General features: G+C 45.7%; 2 protein-coding genes and 1 long non-coding RNA gene across 3 annotated transcripts in view; 2 read left to right on the top strand and 1 right to left on the bottom strand.

The window, feature by feature from the left end:
• LOC139569930 (uncharacterized) overlaps positions 1-16753 on the top strand; it is an 823452-nt gene that overhangs the window by 90943 nt on the left and 715756 nt on the right. The window lies entirely within an intron of this gene.
• Positions 1-16753, top strand: part of LOC139539816 (NLR family CARD domain-containing protein 3-like) — a 446707-nt gene that overhangs the window by 100255 nt on the left and 329699 nt on the right. The window lies entirely within an intron of this gene.
• Positions 10337-15091, bottom strand: LOC139562491 (stonustoxin subunit beta-like). Its single transcript, XM_071380612.1, has 2 exons — positions 14673-15091; positions 10337-14211 (listed from the first exon to the last, which is right to left on the bottom strand). The coding sequence occupies exons 1-2, from the start codon at positions 14749-14751 to the stop codon at positions 13685-13687; spliced, it is 606 nt and encodes a 201-aa protein (XP_071236713.1). The 5' UTR covers positions 14752-15091; the 3' UTR covers positions 10337-13684.

Below are 16753 nucleotides of genomic sequence, written 5' to 3'. Positions count from 1 at the left end.
TTTACACAGCCAACATTACAGGGGTTAATGCCTCACTCTACACAGCCAACAATACAGGGGTTAATGCCTCACTCTACACAGCCAACAATACAGCGGTTAATGCCTCACTCTACACAGCCAACATTACAGGGGTTAATGCCTCACTCTACACAGCCAACAATACAGGGGTTAATGCCTCACTCTACACAGCCAACAATACAGGGGTTAATGCAGAGCTCTACACAGCCAACATTACAGGGGTTAATGCCTCACTCTACACAGCCAACAATACAGGGGTTAATGCCTCACTCTACACAGCCAACATTACAGGGGTTAATGCCTCACTCTACACAGCCAACAATACAGGGGTTAATGCCTCACTCTACACAGCCAACAATACAGGGGTTAATGCCTCACTCTACACAGCCAACAATACAGCGGTTAATGCCTCACTCTACACAGCCAACATTACAGGGGTTAATGCCTCACTCTACACAGCCAACAATACAGGGGTTAATGCCTCACTCTACACAGCCAACATTACAGGGGTTAATGCCTCACTCTACACAGCCAACAATACAGGGGTTAATGCCTCACTCTACACAGCCAACAATACAGGGGTTAATGCAGAGCTCTACACAGCCAACAATACAGGGGTTAATGCCTCACTCTACACAGCCAACATTACAGGGGTTAATGCCTCACTCTACACAGCCAACAATACAGGGGTTAATGCAGAGCTCTACACAGCCAACAATACAGGGGTTAATGCAGAGCTCTACACAGCCAACAATACAGGGGTTAATGTAGAGCTCTACACAGCCAACAATACAGGGGTTAATGCAGAGCTCTACACAGCCAACATTACAGGGGTTAATGCCTCACTCTACACAGCCAACAATACAGGGGTTAATGCCTCACTCTACACAGCCAACAATACAGGGGTTAATGCAGAGCTCTACACAGCCAACAATACAGGGGTTAATGCCTCACTCTACACAGCCAACATTACAGGGGTTAATGCCTCACTCTACACAGCCAACATTACAGGGGTTAATGCAGAGCTCTACACAGCCAACAATACAGGGGTTAATGTAGAGCTCTACACAGCCAACAATACAGGGGTTAATGCCTCACTTTACACAGCCAACATTACAGAGGTTAATGCCTCACTCTACACAGCCAACAATACAGGGGTTAATGCCTCACTCTACACAGCCAACAATACAGGGGTTAATGCAGAGCTCTACACAGCCAACAATACAGGGGTTAATGCCTCACTCTACACAGCCAACATTACAGGGGTTAATGCAGAGCTCTACACAGCCAACAATACAGGGATCAATGCAGAGCTCTACACAGCCAACATTACAGGGGTTAATGTAGAGCTCTACACAGCCAACAATACAGGGGTTAATGCCTCACTCTACACAGCCAACAATACAGGGGTTAATGTAGAGCTCTACACAGCCAACATTACAGGGGTTAATGCAGAGCTCTACACAGCCAACATTACAGGGGTTAATGCCTCACTCTACACAGCCAACAATACAGGGGTTAATGCAGAGCTCTACACAGCCAACAATACAGGGGTTAATGCAGAGCTCTACACAGCCAACATTACAGGGGTTAATGCCTCACTTTACACAGCCAACATTACAGGGGTTAATGCCTCACTCTACACAGCCAACAATACAGGGGTTAATGCCTCACTCTACACAGCCAGCAATACAGGGGTTAATGCCTCACTCTACACAGCCAACATTACTGGGGTTAATGCCTCACTCTACACAGCCAACAATACAGGGGTTAATGTAGAGCTCTACACAGCCAACAATACAGGGGTTAATGCCTTGCTCTACACAGCCAACAATACAGGGGTTAATGCCTCACTCTACACAGCCAACAATACAGGGGTTAATGCAGAGCTCTACACAGCCAACAATACAGGGGTTAATGCAGAGCTCTACACAGCCAACATTACAGGGGTTAATGCAGAGCGTGTGTTAAAAATGGAACAAATCTTGAGTCATGTAAGACATATGGGGAAGACTCTACACTGGTCACAACTGGTATCCCGTCTTGTGGATGACTGTGAAGAACTAGAAACATCCTTGTCTCAGATTTTAGTTAATTTGTTTTAACCATCATGTAATTGTAACATGAATCATATGTTTTGTTTATATACTTATATAACGGATGTGCGTTAAATCAATTCTGAGCTATAAGCCTGTAAATGTAAACCAAGTATACCATGTATTGCATGCCTTGGTCATAATCTCTTGCTACGTATCCTAAATTATATGGATACATAATACATCCCAAACATTTAAAGGAAAATGAAATGTTCTAGTTATTTGAAAAGGGTGCATCATTGTTATGGTCATCAAAGAGGCAGGAAGGATGGCTGAGCAGCTGATGAAAAACATTTATTATACCCCCTCTAACCCAGGGTCTTTAACTATACCCCCTCTAACCCAGGGTATTATGGGGGAAGGAGAGGTTCCATGAAGCTATAGCTGAGGAACAGGGTATTTAGGTGGAAAGGAGAGGTTCCATAAAGCTATAGCTGAGGAACAGGGTATTTAGGTGGAAAGGAGAGGTTCCATAAAGCTATAGCTGAGGAACAGGGTATTTAGGTGGAAAGGAGAGGTTCCATAAAGCTGAGGAACAGGGTATTTAGGTGGAAAGGAGAGGTTCCATGAAGCTATAGCTGAGGAACAGGGTATTTAGGTGGAAAGGAGAGGTTCTATGAAGCTATAGCTGAGGAACAGGGTATTTAGGTGGAAAGGAGAGGTTCCATGAAGCTATAGCTGAGGAACAGGGTATTTAGGTGGAAAGGAGAGGTTCCATAAAGCTATAGCTGAGGAACAGGGTATTTAGGTGGAAAGGAGAGGTTCCATAAAGCTGAGGAACAGGGTATTTAGGTGGAAAGGAGAGGTTCCATGAAGCTATAGCTGAGGAACAGGGTATTTAGGTGGAAAGGAGAGGTTCCATGAAGCTATAGCTGAGGAACAGGGTATTTAGGTGGAAAGGAGAGGTTCCATGAAGCTATAGCTGAGGAACAGGGTATTTAGGTGGAAAGGAGAGGTTCCATGAAGCTATAGCTGAGGAACAGGGTATTTAGGTGGAAAGGAGAGGTTCCATGAAGCTATAGCTGAGGAACAGGGTATTTAGGTGGAAAGGAGAGGTTCCATGAAGCTATAGCTGAGGAACCAGGTATTTAGGTGGAAAGGAGAGGCTCCATAAAGCTATAGCTGAAGAACAGGGTATTTAGGTGGAACGGAGAGGTTCCATGAAGCTATAGCTGAGGAACAGGGTATTTAGGTGGAAAGGAGAGGTTCCATGAAGCTATAGCTGAAGAACAGGGTATTTAGATGGAAAGGAGAGGTTCCATGAAGCTATAGCTGAGGAACAGGGTATTTAGGTGGAAAGGAGAGGTTCCATGAAGCTATAGCTGAGGAACAGGGTATTTAGGTGGAAAGGAGAGGTTCCATGAAGCTATAGCTGAGGAACAGGGTATTTAGGTGGAAAGGAGAGGTTCCATGAAGCTATAGCTGAGGAACAGGGTATTTAGGTGGAAAGGAGAGGTTCCATAAAGCTATAGCTGAAGAACAGGGTATTTAGGTGGAAAGGAGAGGTTCCATGAAGCTATAGCTGAGGAACAGGGTATTTAGGTGGAAAGGAGAGGTTCCATGAAGCTATAGCTGAGGAACAGGGTATTTAGGTGGAAAGGAGAGGTTCCATGAAGCTATAGCTGAGGAACAGGGTATTTAGGTGGAAAGGAGAGGTTCCATGAAGCTATAGCTGAGGAACAGGGTATTTAGGTGGAAAGGAGAGGTTCCATGAAGGTATAGCTGAGGAACAGGGTATTTAGGTGGAAAGGAGAGGTTCCATGAAGCTATAGCTGAGGAACAGGGTATTTAGGTGGAAAGGAGAGGTTCCATAAAGCTATAGCTGAGGAACAGGGTATTTAGGTGGAAAGGAGAGGTTCCATGAAGCTATAGCTGAGGAACAGGGTATTTAGGTGGAAAGGAGAGGTTCCATAAAGCTATAGCTGAGGAACAGGGTATTTAGGTGGAAAGGAGAGGTTCCATGAAGCTATAGCTGAGGAACAGGGTATTTAGGTGGAAAGGAGAGGTTCCATAAAGCTATAGCTGAGGAACAGGGTATTTAGGTGGAAAGGAGAGGTTCCATAAAGCTATAGCTGAGGAACAGGGTATTTAGGTGGAAAGGAGAGGTTCCATGAAGCTATAGCTGAGGAACAGGGTATTTAGGTGGAAAGGAGAGGTTCCATAAAGCTATAGCTGAGGAACAGGGTATTTAGGTGGAAAGGAGAGGTTCCATGAAGCTATAGCTGAGGAACAGGGTATTTAGGTGGAAAGGAGAGGTTCCATAAAGCTATAGCTGAGGAACAGGGTATTTAGGTGGAAAGGAGAGGTTCCATGAAGCTATAGCTGAGGAACAGGGTATTTAGGTGGAAAGGAGAGGTTCCATAAAGCTATAGCTGAGGAACAGGGTATTTAGGTGGAAAGGAGAGGTTCCATGAAGCTATAGCTGAGGAACAGGGTATTTAGGTGGAAAGGAGAGGTTCCATGAAGCTATAGCTGAGGAACAGGGTATTTAGGTGGAAAGGAGAGGTTCCATGAAGCTATAGCTGAGGAACAGGGTATTTAGGTGGAAAGGAGAGGTTCCATGAAGCTATAGCTGAAGAACCAGGTATTTAGGTGGAAAGGAGAGGTTCCATGAAGCTATAGCTGAGGAACCAGGTATTTAGGTGGAAAGGAGAGGCTCCATAAAGCTATAGCTGAGGAACAGGGTATTTAGGTGGAAAGGAGAGGTTCCATGAAGCTATAGCTGAAGAACCAGGTATTTAGGTGGAAAGGAGAGGTTCCATGAAGCTATAGCTGAGGAACAGGGTATTTAGGTGGAAAGGAGAGGTTCCATAAAGCTATAGCTGAAGAACAGGGTATTTAGGTGGAAAGGAGAGGTTCCATAAAGCTATAGCTGAGGAACAGGGTATTTAGGTGGAAAGGAGAGGTTCCATAAAGCTATAGCTGAGGAACAGGGTATTTAGGTGGAAAGGAGAGGTTCCATAAAGCTATAGCTGAGGAACAGGGTATTTAGGTGGAAAGGAGAGGTTCCATGAAGCTATAGCTGAGGAACCAGGTATTTAGGTGGAAAGGAGAGGCTCCATAAAGCTATAGCTGAGGAACAGGGTATTTAGGTGGAAAGGAGAGGTTCCATGAAGCTATAGCTGAAGAACCAGGTATTTAGGTGGAAAGGAGAGGTTCCATGAAGCTATAGCTGAGGAACAGGGTATTTAGGTGGAAAGGAGAGGTTCCATAAAGCTATAGCTGAAGAACAGGGTATTTAGGTGGAAAGGAGAGGTTCCATAAAGCTATAGCTGAGGAACAGGGTATTTAGGTGGAAAGGAGAGGTTCCATAAAGCTATAGCTGAGGAACAGGGTATTTAGGTGGAAAGGAGAGGTTCCATAAAGCTATAGCTGAGGAACAGGGTATTTAGGTGGAAAGGAGAGGTTCCATGAAGCTATAGCTGAGGAACAGGGTATTTAGGTGGAAAGGAGAGGTTCCATGAAGCTATAGCTGAGGAACAGGGTATTTAGGTGGAAAGGAGAGGTTCCATGAAGCTATAGCTGAGGAACAGGGTATTTAGGTGGAAAGGAGAGGTTCCATGAAGCTATAGCTGAGGAACAGGGTATTTAGGTGGAAAGGAGAGGTTCCATGAAGCTATAGCTGAGGAACAGGGTATTTAGGTGGAAAGGAGAGGTTCCATAAAGCTATAGCTGAGGAACAGGGTATTTAGGTGGAAAGGAGAGGTTCCATGAAGCTATAGCTGAGGAACAGGGTATTTAGGTGGAAAGGAGAGGTTCCATGAAGCTATAGCTGAGGAACAGGGTATTTAGGTGGAAAGGAGAGGTTCCATGAAGCTATAGCTGAGGAACAGGGTATTTAGGTGGAAAGGAGAGGTTCCATGAAGCTATAGCTGAGGAACAGGGTATTTAGGTGGAAAGGAGAGGTTCCATAAAGCTATAGCTGAGGAACAGGGTATTTAGGTGGAAAGGAGAGGTTCCATAAAGCTATAGCTGAGGAACAGGGTATTTAGGTGGAAAGGAGAGGTTCCGTGAAGCTATAGCTGAGGAACAGGGTATTTAGGTGGAAAGGAGAGGTTCCATGAAGCTATAGCTGAGGAACAGGGTATTTAGGTGGAAAGGAGAGGTTCCATAAAGCTATAGCTGAGGAACAGGGTATTTAGGTGGAAAGGAGAGGTTCCATGAAGCTATAGCTGAGGAACAGGGTATTTAGGTGGAAAGGAGAGGTTCCATAAAGCTATAGCTGAGTAACAGGGTATTTAGGTGGAAAGGAGAGGTTCCATGAAGCTATAGCTGAGGAACAGGGTATTTAGGTGGAAAGGAGAGGTTCCATGAAGCTATAGCTGAGGAACAGGGTATTTAGGTGGAAAGGAGAGGTTCCATGAAGCTATAGCTGAGGAACAGGGTATTTAGGTGGAAAGGAGAGGTTCCATGAAGCTATAGCTGAGGAACAGGGTATTTAGGTGGAAAGGAGAGGTTCCATGAAGCTATAGCTGAGGAACAGGGTATTTAGGTGGAAAGGAGAGGTTCCATGAAGCTATAGCTGAGGAACAGGGTATTTAGGTGGAAAGGAGAGATTCCATGAAGCTATAGCTGAGGAACAGGGTATTTAGGTGGAAAGGAGAGGTTCCATGAAGCTATAGCTGAGGAACAGGGTATTTAGGTGGAAAGGAGAGGTTCCATAAAGCTATAGCTGAGGAACAGGGTATTTAGGTGGAAAGGAGAGGTTCCATAAAGCTATAGCTGAGGAACAGGGTATTTAGGTGGAAAGGAGAGGTTCCATAAAGCTATAGCTGAGGAACAGGGTATTTAGGTGGAAAGGAGAGGTTCCATGAAGCTATAGCTGAGGAACAGGGTATTTAGGTGGAAAGGAGAGGTTCCATGAAGCTATAGCTGAGGAACAGGGTATTTAGGTGGAAAGGAGAGGTTCCATGAAGCTATAGCTGAGGAACAGGGTATTTAGGTGGAAAGGAGAGGTTCCATGAAGCTATAGCTGAGGAACAGGGTATTTAGGTGGAAAGGAGAGGTTCCATGAAGCTATAGCTGAGGAACAGGGTATTTAGGTGGAAAGGAGAGGTTCCATGAAGCTATAGCTGAGGAACAGGGTATTTAGGTGGAAAGGAGAGGTTCCATGAAGCTATAGCTGAGGAACAGGGTATTTAGGTGGAAAGGAGAGGTTCCATGAAGCTATAGCTGAGGAACAGGGTATTTAGGTGGAAAGGAGAGGTTCCATAAAGCTATAGCTGAGGAACAGGGTATTTAGGTGGAAAGGAGAGGTTCCATGAAGCTATAGCTGAGGAACAGGGTATTTAGGTGGAAAGGAGAGGTTCCATGAAGCTATAGCTGAGGAACAGGGTATTTAGGTGGAAAGGAGAGGTTCCATGAAGCTATAGCTGAGGAACAGGGTATTTAGGTGGAAAGGAGAGGTTCCATAAAGCTATAGCTGAGGAACAGGGTATTTAGATGGAAAGGAGAGGTTCCATGAAGCTATAGCTGAGGAACAGGGTATTTAGGTGGAAAGGAGAGGTTCCATGAAGCTATAGCTGAGGAACAGGGTATTTAGGTGGAAAGGAGAGGTTCCATAAAGCTATAGCTGAGGAACAGGGTATTTAGGTGGAAAGGAGAGGTTCCATGAAGCTATAGCTGAGGAACAGGGTATTTAGGTGGAAAGGAGAGGTTCCATGAAGCTATAGCTGAGGAACAGGGTATTTAGGTGGAAAGGAGAGGTTCCATGAAGCTATAGCTGAGGAACAGGGTATTTAGGTGGAAAGGAGAGGTTCCATGAAGCTATAGCTGAGGAACAGGGTATTTAGGTGGAAAGGAGAGGTTCCATAAAGCTATAGCTGAGGAACAGGGTATTTAGGTGGAAAGGAGAAGTTCCATGAAGCTATAGCTGAGGAACAGGGTATTTAGGTGGAAAGGAGAGGTTCCATAAAGCTATAGCTGAGGAACAGGGTATTTAGGTGGAAAGGAGAGGTTCCATGAAGCTATAGCTGAGGAACAGGGTATTTAGGTGGAAAGGAGAGGTTCCATGAAGCTATAGCTGAGGAACAGGGTATTTAGGTGGAAAGGAGAGGTTCCATAAAGCTATAGCTGAGGAACAGGCAGCAGGTTGAGCGATGATCAAGTGAACGATTGGCTAGCAGAGCAGGACGCTTACACTTTGTACACACCTGGGCGAAAACAATTTCCCCTAAATATAGTTTGTTCTACTCATCCCTTGTCACAGTTTTAGGTTTACCTATGTGACATGCAGGCAATTGCCGATAAAATGATGGAAATCGATACATGCTAACGGTTATAGACATTTTCTAAAATAGCTTTTGTAAGGGTCTTATAACATAAGAGTGGGGCAGAGGTGACCCGGGATTTTGACTCTATCTTGAAGGAAGGAGGAGCACCCAAGAAAGTGCAGACTGACGGCTGTAAACCATTTTTTAATGACTTTTCAGAAACTCAAGAAGAAGCACAATATCAGACATTTTGATACAGGCTCAGATTTGAAATCTTCAGTGGTTGAATGCTTTAACAGGACTTTGAAGGAGAGGATGTGGAAATACTTTATGGCTCACAACACTCGTAGATATGAGGATATAGTTTTAGTAAAGGGTTATAACTACAGCTACCATAAGAGTATCCGTATGAAGCCCTCTGGGATGTTTTCGGAAATCTCTTTTCAAGTCTTAAAAAATCTGTACGGATGATTCACTCTTCATAACTTGGTAATTTTGTACGTTTCTCCAATTTGCCGGGTGTATTTGACAAAAACTAAGAGCAAGGTTACAGCGATGAGCTGTTCAAAGTTACAGAAAGTTTACCCCGTATACCTCCTGTCTACAAGTTAAAAGATTATGATGGGGAGCAAATAGAGGGGTCCTTTTATGAGAAGGAGCTCCAGAACTTAAACAGTGTTTGAGTACAACAGTTGTTTCTTCCACGGTTTTTAATCTTTGAATACCTCTTCTCTGAATCTGAGGCATCCTTCACGCAGTATAACCACATCATTATCACAATATAACTCCATCTCTTTATGGGAATCAAAGGTATTATGACGTACTGTCTCATACCAAGTCATGAATCTCTGTCTCTTTGGGAGCCATTTGATCACACCCGTACATTTCGGGACCAGGATAAGATCCAATATAATGTAGATGTGAAGAAAATGAGGAAACCATCAATTGACAGAGTTTTCAAAACCTAATGCCTCCGGCATTTGAGCCAATCTCATGGGTAAGAAACCTAAACTGTCAAAGTATCTCTGGTTGAAGACTGAGTCTACAAAACACAAGATTTTACTACCTTGGGCTATGACACTGGGTGCAACACCTTGTTGTATCAAGGGGTTCAACAGAAGATAGGAATCATAGGCTCTAGGATCGTGAGCTACAAAAGTGACGTTTTTGTACTGGGGTTTTATAAATGTTTTAGAAAGAGTAGTGCACAATTGAGGCCGTCTGCCGACCACGTGTAACCATTGAAAGTCATGGTAGATACAACAATAGGCAGATGAACCCCTGATTGCTGATTACTCTCAAAGTCATAACACACATATTTCTCTGAATGTTCCTCTCCATCCAATGGCTGAAGGTAGCACTCATGTTCCACTTCTTGAGCCACTTCGGGGTCTCTGCTTTTCAAAGGCCCTTTACAGACAGGACAGTGTAGGATACCACATACCTTTACAGACAGGGCAGTGTAGGATACAACATACCTTTACAGACAGGGCAGTGTAGGATACCACATACCTTTACAGACAGGACAGTGTAGGATACCACATACCTTTACAGACAGGACAGTGTAGGATACCACATACCTTTACAGACAGGACAGTGTAGGATACCACATATGTGAGGTTGGTGGGTTGTCTATTTTAAGGTTGTAATTGCGATGGCATTTTGGACATTTCTTGTTGAGGTCACACCAATTGACAGATTTACAGGCCTTGGGATGCCATGTTTCAATGTTGTGTTTTTCGTAGCAGTAGGAGGAACGACATGTTAGATGACAATCCTCACAATGCATTAGATGTACGGTTTGCATCAGACATTTTTCATCCAGACACACTGAACAGTTATACTGACAAGAGTGTCCCCCCCCCCTGTCTGGTGTAGCCTGAATGACATGATGGACAAACTGTTAAGTAATTTTGTAATCAATGTTCATAAATTCCAATTATCTTTATCTGTCTGATACCCAGAGGTTGTAAAGTTCTGGTCTTAAATAAAACAGACAGAATTCCCAGCTCACAATTGATCAGATCCAGGTTTATTTGCGAGAGCTCTCTCGTGCATACACCAATACATTCTTTTTATACCATTCTAACCTACGCACATACATGCACACCAACATAGGGATTTTCTCATGAGTCTCACCACAGTTTATAACCAGTCAGCTGACAGTTCCAGTCTCCCCCAGATACGAGAGCTCTGGAGGGGCTCTCCCTGTCCTATCTTATCTCTCCAGATTTACAGCCGGGTCGGTTCAAACATAGGTTAATGCTCCTCTTCGTTCTCTTTCTACACCCACATACATTCCTTTCTTCCTAGATCTATGCTACATAACCCCTTCCTAATGAACAAACATTATTTAACACTACTAGAAAGACAGGGTAAAAATATATTAGTTATAATTCTACGTTAAATGTATACCTCATTTAGTCATTATTCATAAAAATCCCATAACACAAACATAGGGAGCTCCTAAGAAATTAATATGACTATGTCAGAGAAAGCCACAGGCTTCTGTTTACATAGACCTACAGCATTTGAGGTCACTAGCCTTTTGTAAAGCTACTAGATCAGTACATCCAGGAAGGAGTAAATGTGATAGACCTACAGCCTTTTGGAGGTCACTAGCCTTTTGTAAAGCTACTAGATCAGTACATTCAGGAAGGAGTAAATGTGACAGACCTACAGCCTTTTGGAGGTCACTAGCCTTTTGGAGGTCACTAGCCTTTTGTAAAGCTTCTAGATCAGTACATCCAGGAAGGAGTAAATGTGACAGACCTACAGCCTTTTGGAGGTCACTAGCCTTTTGTAAAGCTACTAGATCAGTACATCCAGGAAGGAGTAAATGTGATAGACCTACAGCCTTTTGGAGGTCACTAGCCTTTTGTAAAGCTACCAGGTCAGTACATCCAGGAAGGAGTAAATGTGATGGGCATATTGCAAAGCATAACTGATTACCAGGATTGTTAACATTTATGAGATATGCCTTCTCATTGTTTAAGATTTCTGACTGCATGAGACTATCAAGTTTCCTTCTCTGACCACCTCCACCTAGGGGTTGGAGGATTATTTGTACAACAAGTTCAAAGGTTCTATCAGCTATGATGGATACATTAGATTGAACAAGACGTTCCAGCAGGGCTAAAAACTGTTCAAGATCTGCTTCACCCTTATGTAAAACAAGAGATTCTGTGTTTTGCAGACTATCCCCACATATTTCCAGCTGTAAGACGTCACGAGGTTCATTTAAATCTGTAGCCCTTTCGAAAAGTTCTCCTAGATTATCCAAAATCATCACATAAAAAACTGCATAATGAAGTCTCTGATTCATTCTGGTGAAATAAAAAAATGGACAAATCTCTTTATTGATAAATGTATTGCAGTACAAAACGTGCACACTTCTATCAATACCGTCCCCCTGCTGATTGATTACACACTTTTCAAATTCGTCAAAATCATAATATGGTTGCTCAATGTCCTCATGGCCTACAGGGCTGTAGGAGGGTTAGGTGTCCTCATGGCCTGCAGGGGATGTAGGAGGGTTAGGTGTCCTCATCACCTGCTCTAAGAGGGTTAGGTGTCCTCATGGCCTGCAGGGGCTGTAGGAGGGTTAGGTGTCCTCATGGCCTGCAGGGGCTGTAGGAAGGTTAGGTGTCCTCATGGCCTGCAGGGGCTGTAGGAGGGTTAGGTGTCCTCATCACCTGCTCTAAGAGGGTTAGGTGTCCTCATGGCCTGCAGGGGCTGTAGGAGGGTGAGGTGTCCTCATGGCCTGCAGGGGCTGTAGGAGGGTTAGGTGTCCTCATCACCTGCTCTAAGAGGGTTAGGTGTCCTCATGGCCTGCAGGGGCTGTAGGAGGGTTAGGTGTCCTCATGGCCTGCAGGGGCTGTAGGAGGGTTAGGTGTCCTCATCACCTGCTCTAAGAGGGTTAGGTGTCCTCATGGCCTGCAGGGGCTGTAGGAGGGTGAGGTGTCCTCATGGCCTGCAGGGGCTGTAGGAGGGTTAGGTGTCCTCATCACCTGCTCTAAGAGGGTGAGGTGTCCTCATGGCCTGCTCTAAGAGGGTGAGGTGTCCTCATGGCCTGCAGGGGCTGTAGGAGGGTTAGGTGTCCTCATGGCCTGCAGGGGCTGTAGGAGGGTGAGGTGTCCTCATGGCCTGCAGGGGCTGTAGGAGGGTTAGGTGTCCTCATCACCTGCTCTAAGAGGGTTAGGTGTACTCATGGCCTGCAGGGGCTGTAGGAGGGTGAGGTGTCCTCATCACCTGCTCTAAGAGGGTTAGGTGTCCTCATGGCCTGCAGGGGCTGTAGGAGGGTGAGGTGTCCTCATGGCCTGCAGGGGCTGTAGGAGGGTTAGGTGTCCTCATCACCTGCTCTAAGAGGGTTAGGTGTCCTCATGGCCTGCAGGGGCTGTAGGAGGGTTAGGTGTCCTCATGGCCTGCAGGGGCTGTAGGAGGGTGAGGTGTCCTCATGGCCTGCAGGGGCTGTAGGAGGGTTAGGTGTCCTCATGGCCTGCAGGGGCTGTAGGAGGGTTAGGTGTCCTCATGGCCTGCAGGGGCTGTAGGAGGGTGAGGTGTCCTCATGGCCTGCAGGGGCTGTAGGAGGGTGAGGTGTCCTCATGGCCTGCAGGGGCTGTAGGAGGGTGAGGTGTCCTCATGGCCTGCAGGGGCTGTAGGAGGGTGAGGTGTCCTCATGGCCTGCAGGGGCTGTAGGAGGGTGAGGTGTCCTCATGGCCTGCAGGGGCTGTAGGAGGGTTAGGTGTCCTCATGGCCTGCAGGGGCTGTAGGAGGGTGAGGTGTCCTCATGGCCTGCAGGGGCTGTAGGAGGGTGAGGTGTCCTCATGGCCTGCAGGGGCTGTAGGAGGGTTAGGTGTGGGGGGTGGTGTTGAAAGAGGGGTTGGCTCGTTAATGTGGTTAATTAAGGAGCTACGTGTGTGTACGTGTCCAGTGTGTGTGTGTGTCCAGTGTGTGTACGTGTCCAGTGTGTGTGTGTGTGTGTCCAGTGTGTGTGTGGGTCCAGTGTGTGTATCCACCGTCTGTGTGTGTGTCCACTGTGCGTACGTGTCCACTGTGCGTACGTGTCCAGTGTGTGTGTGTGTGTGTGTCCAGTGTGTGTGTGTCCAGTGTGTTTGTGTCCAGTATGTGTTTGTGTCCAGTATGTGTTTGTGTCCAGTGTGTGTGTGTCCAGTGTGTGTGTGTCCAGTGTGTGTGTGTCCAGTGTGTGTGTGTCCAGTGTGTGTGTGTGTGTGTGTGTGTGTGTGTGTGTGTGTGTGTGTGTGTGTGTGTGTGTGTGTGTGTGTGTGTGTGTGTGTGTGTGTGTGTGTGTGTGTGTGTGTGTGTGTGTGTGTGTGTGTGTGTGTGTCAGTTTATTATTTACAGGGACACTGAGGAGTCAACATCATAAACCCGAAAACCTGGATAGAGGGGCTCAGTGAATGTGGAGGTGAATGTGATCAGGTGGGTCAGTGTGTCAGAGGAGGCTCTATAGAAGGACAGAGTGCCAGCTGGCCAGTCCAGATACACTCCTAGTCTGTGGGGGCTGGAGGAGGGGACGTCTATGGTAGTGTGATTATTATTGTGCCAGGCAGAGTAACTGTTGTCAGAGCAGTCCAGACTCCAGGACTTGTCATTGTATCCAAGACAACAGTCCTTACCCCCTCCTCTCCTGTTGATTCCTTTATATGTCACTCCTATAACAGCCTCTCTCCCACTCCACTCTGCCTCCCAGTAACAGCGCCCAGTCAGACCCTCTCCACACAGCACCTGTCTATAGTACTCAAATCTCTCTGGGTGATCAGGATACGGCTGCTTCTCTCTCCTACATGTCACCTTTCTGTTCTCCTCAGACAGAGAGAGGTGTCTGTTTACTGTGTTTGGGTCCAGTGTGAGATCACAGACATCTGATGGATGAAACCAGACACAATATTAGAAATCATCATCATTCACATTAGAATGTTAACTCACTTTTCACTAATTCATTTAATGTAGATGTTTCTAGGTATCAAAAGGAGAAGTTAAGGTAACTTGAGACTTGTAGAATGATCATATGTTATACTATATAGTAATATAAAACACACTTATTCCCATTAATTACACACACACACACACACACACACACACACACACACACACACACACACACACACACACACACACACACACACACACACACACACACACACACACACACACATTGTCAAAGCAACTCTTTGTAAACTTTGGTGTCCCTGATTTCTGCTTCTGTAGAACTACAGCTGATATTTAATATGACCAAGTAAGTAATGATGGTGGTCTTTGACTTTGACTTAACTTGAATTAAGACTTATTCTTAGTCATATTCTTCACAGCAGTCAACACTCACATTTTCTAAGCCCAGGTTTCATTGTGTTCTCTCCACCATGTTCCACACTGTAGCGGTAAGCAGAAGAACAGACAGTCATTGAGGGATACACCTGAACTCACACACACACACACACACACACACACACACACACACACACACACACACACACACACACACACACACACACACACACACACACACACACACACACACACACACACACACACACACACACACACACACACACACACACACACACACACACACACACTGGACACACACACTGGACACACACACACACACACACACAAATACACACACTCTGGACACAAACTGGAGACACACATACTGGACACACTTACTGGACACACACCCTGGACACACACCCTGGACACACACCCTGGACACACACCCTGGACACACACACACACACACACACACACACAGTCAGCATATAACTTTGTCCAAGTGGTGGTCAGAATGTTTGTCTTATAGCCTGATAAGTCAAACATGTCTGATATGAACATGGACATAAACCCTCTACATACTTGAGTTTCTCCAGTCTGCAGTGTGGATCCTCCAGTCCAGCAGAGAGCAGTCTGACTCCTGAGTCTCCTGGGTGATTGTAGCTCAGGTCCAGCTCTCTCAGGTGTGAGGGGTTTGACCTCAGTGCTGAGACCAGAGAAGCACAGCCTTCCTCTGTGACTCCACAGCCTGACAGCCTGCAAAGAGTCAAATCATATTAAAATCACACTGATATTCTTTGGTGGTGAAAATAGTGGCAGTATATTTTTCTCCATATTCATGTCACACCCTGATCTGTTTCACCTGTCTTGTGATTGTCTCCACCCCCTCCAGGTGTCGCTTATTTCCCTGGTGTATATATCCCTGTGTTTCCCTGGTGTATATATCCCTGTGTTTCCCTGGTGTATATATCCCTGTGTTTCCCTGGTGTATATATCCCTGTGTTTCCCTGGTGTATATATCCCTGTGTTTCCCTGGTGTATATATACCTGTGTTTCCCTGGTGTATATATCCCTGTGTTTCCCTGGTGTATATATCGCTGTGTTTCCCTGGTGTTTATATCCCTGTGTTTCCCTGGTGTATATATCCCTGTGTTTCCCTGGTGTATATATCCTTGTGTTTCCCTGGTGTATATATCCCTGTGTTTCCCTGGTGTATATATCCCTGTGTTTCCCTGGTGTATATATCCCTGTGTTTCCCTGGTGTATATATCCCTGTGTTTCCCTGGTGTATATATCCCTGTCCTGTCCTGACCTCTAGCCTGCCTGACCAGTCTGCCTGTCCTGACCTCGAGTCTGCCTGACCATTCTGCCTGTCCTGACCTCGAGTCTGCCTGACCATTCTGCCTGTCCTGACCTCGAGTCTGCCTGACCATTCTGCCTGTCCTGACCTCTAGCCTGCCTGACCATTCTGCCTGTCCTGACCTCTAGCCTGACCTGACCATTCTGCCTGTCCTGACCTCGAGTCTGCCTGACCATTCTGCCTGTCCTGACCTCTAGCCTGCCTGACCATTCTGCCTGTCCTGACCTCTAGCCTGCCTGACCATTCTGCCTGTCCTGACCTCTAGTCTGCCTGACCATTCTGCCTGTCCTGACCTCTAGTCTGCCTGACCATTCTGCCTGTCCTGACCTCTAGCCTGCCTGACCATTCTGCCTGTCCTGACCTCTAGTCTGCCTGCCACACTGTACCTCCTGGACTCTGATCTGGTTATGACCTTTTGCCTGTCCACAACCATTCTCTTGCCTACCCCTTTTAGTATATTAATAAATATCACAGACTCTAACCATCTGCCTCCCGTGCCATCTGGGTCTCGCCTTGTGCCTTAAACCACACTGCTATTCTTTGAGGGTGTCACCTTTTATTTGAGGGTAGTTTAATACATGTCTGTTTCACCCTTTACAAAAATAAAACACTTTATGTATCTCGTCCCCCTATTTGAAGAAGTCATAAGTATTCTGACCAATTCACTTATAGTGTATTAAAGTAGTCAAAAGTATAGTATTTGGTCCCATATTCTTTGAACACAATGACTACATCAAGCCTGTGACTGCCATGATTGAGAAAGATCATGAATG

This window comes from Salvelinus alpinus, chromosome 1, assembly GCF_045679555.1.
Source record: "Salvelinus alpinus chromosome 1, SLU_Salpinus.1, whole genome shotgun sequence".
Lineage (NCBI taxonomy): Eukaryota > Metazoa > Chordata > Actinopteri > Salmoniformes > Salmonidae > Salvelinus > Salvelinus alpinus.
Note: the sequence above shows the minus strand (reverse complement) of the source record. Positions and strands in the feature narration are given on the sequence as shown.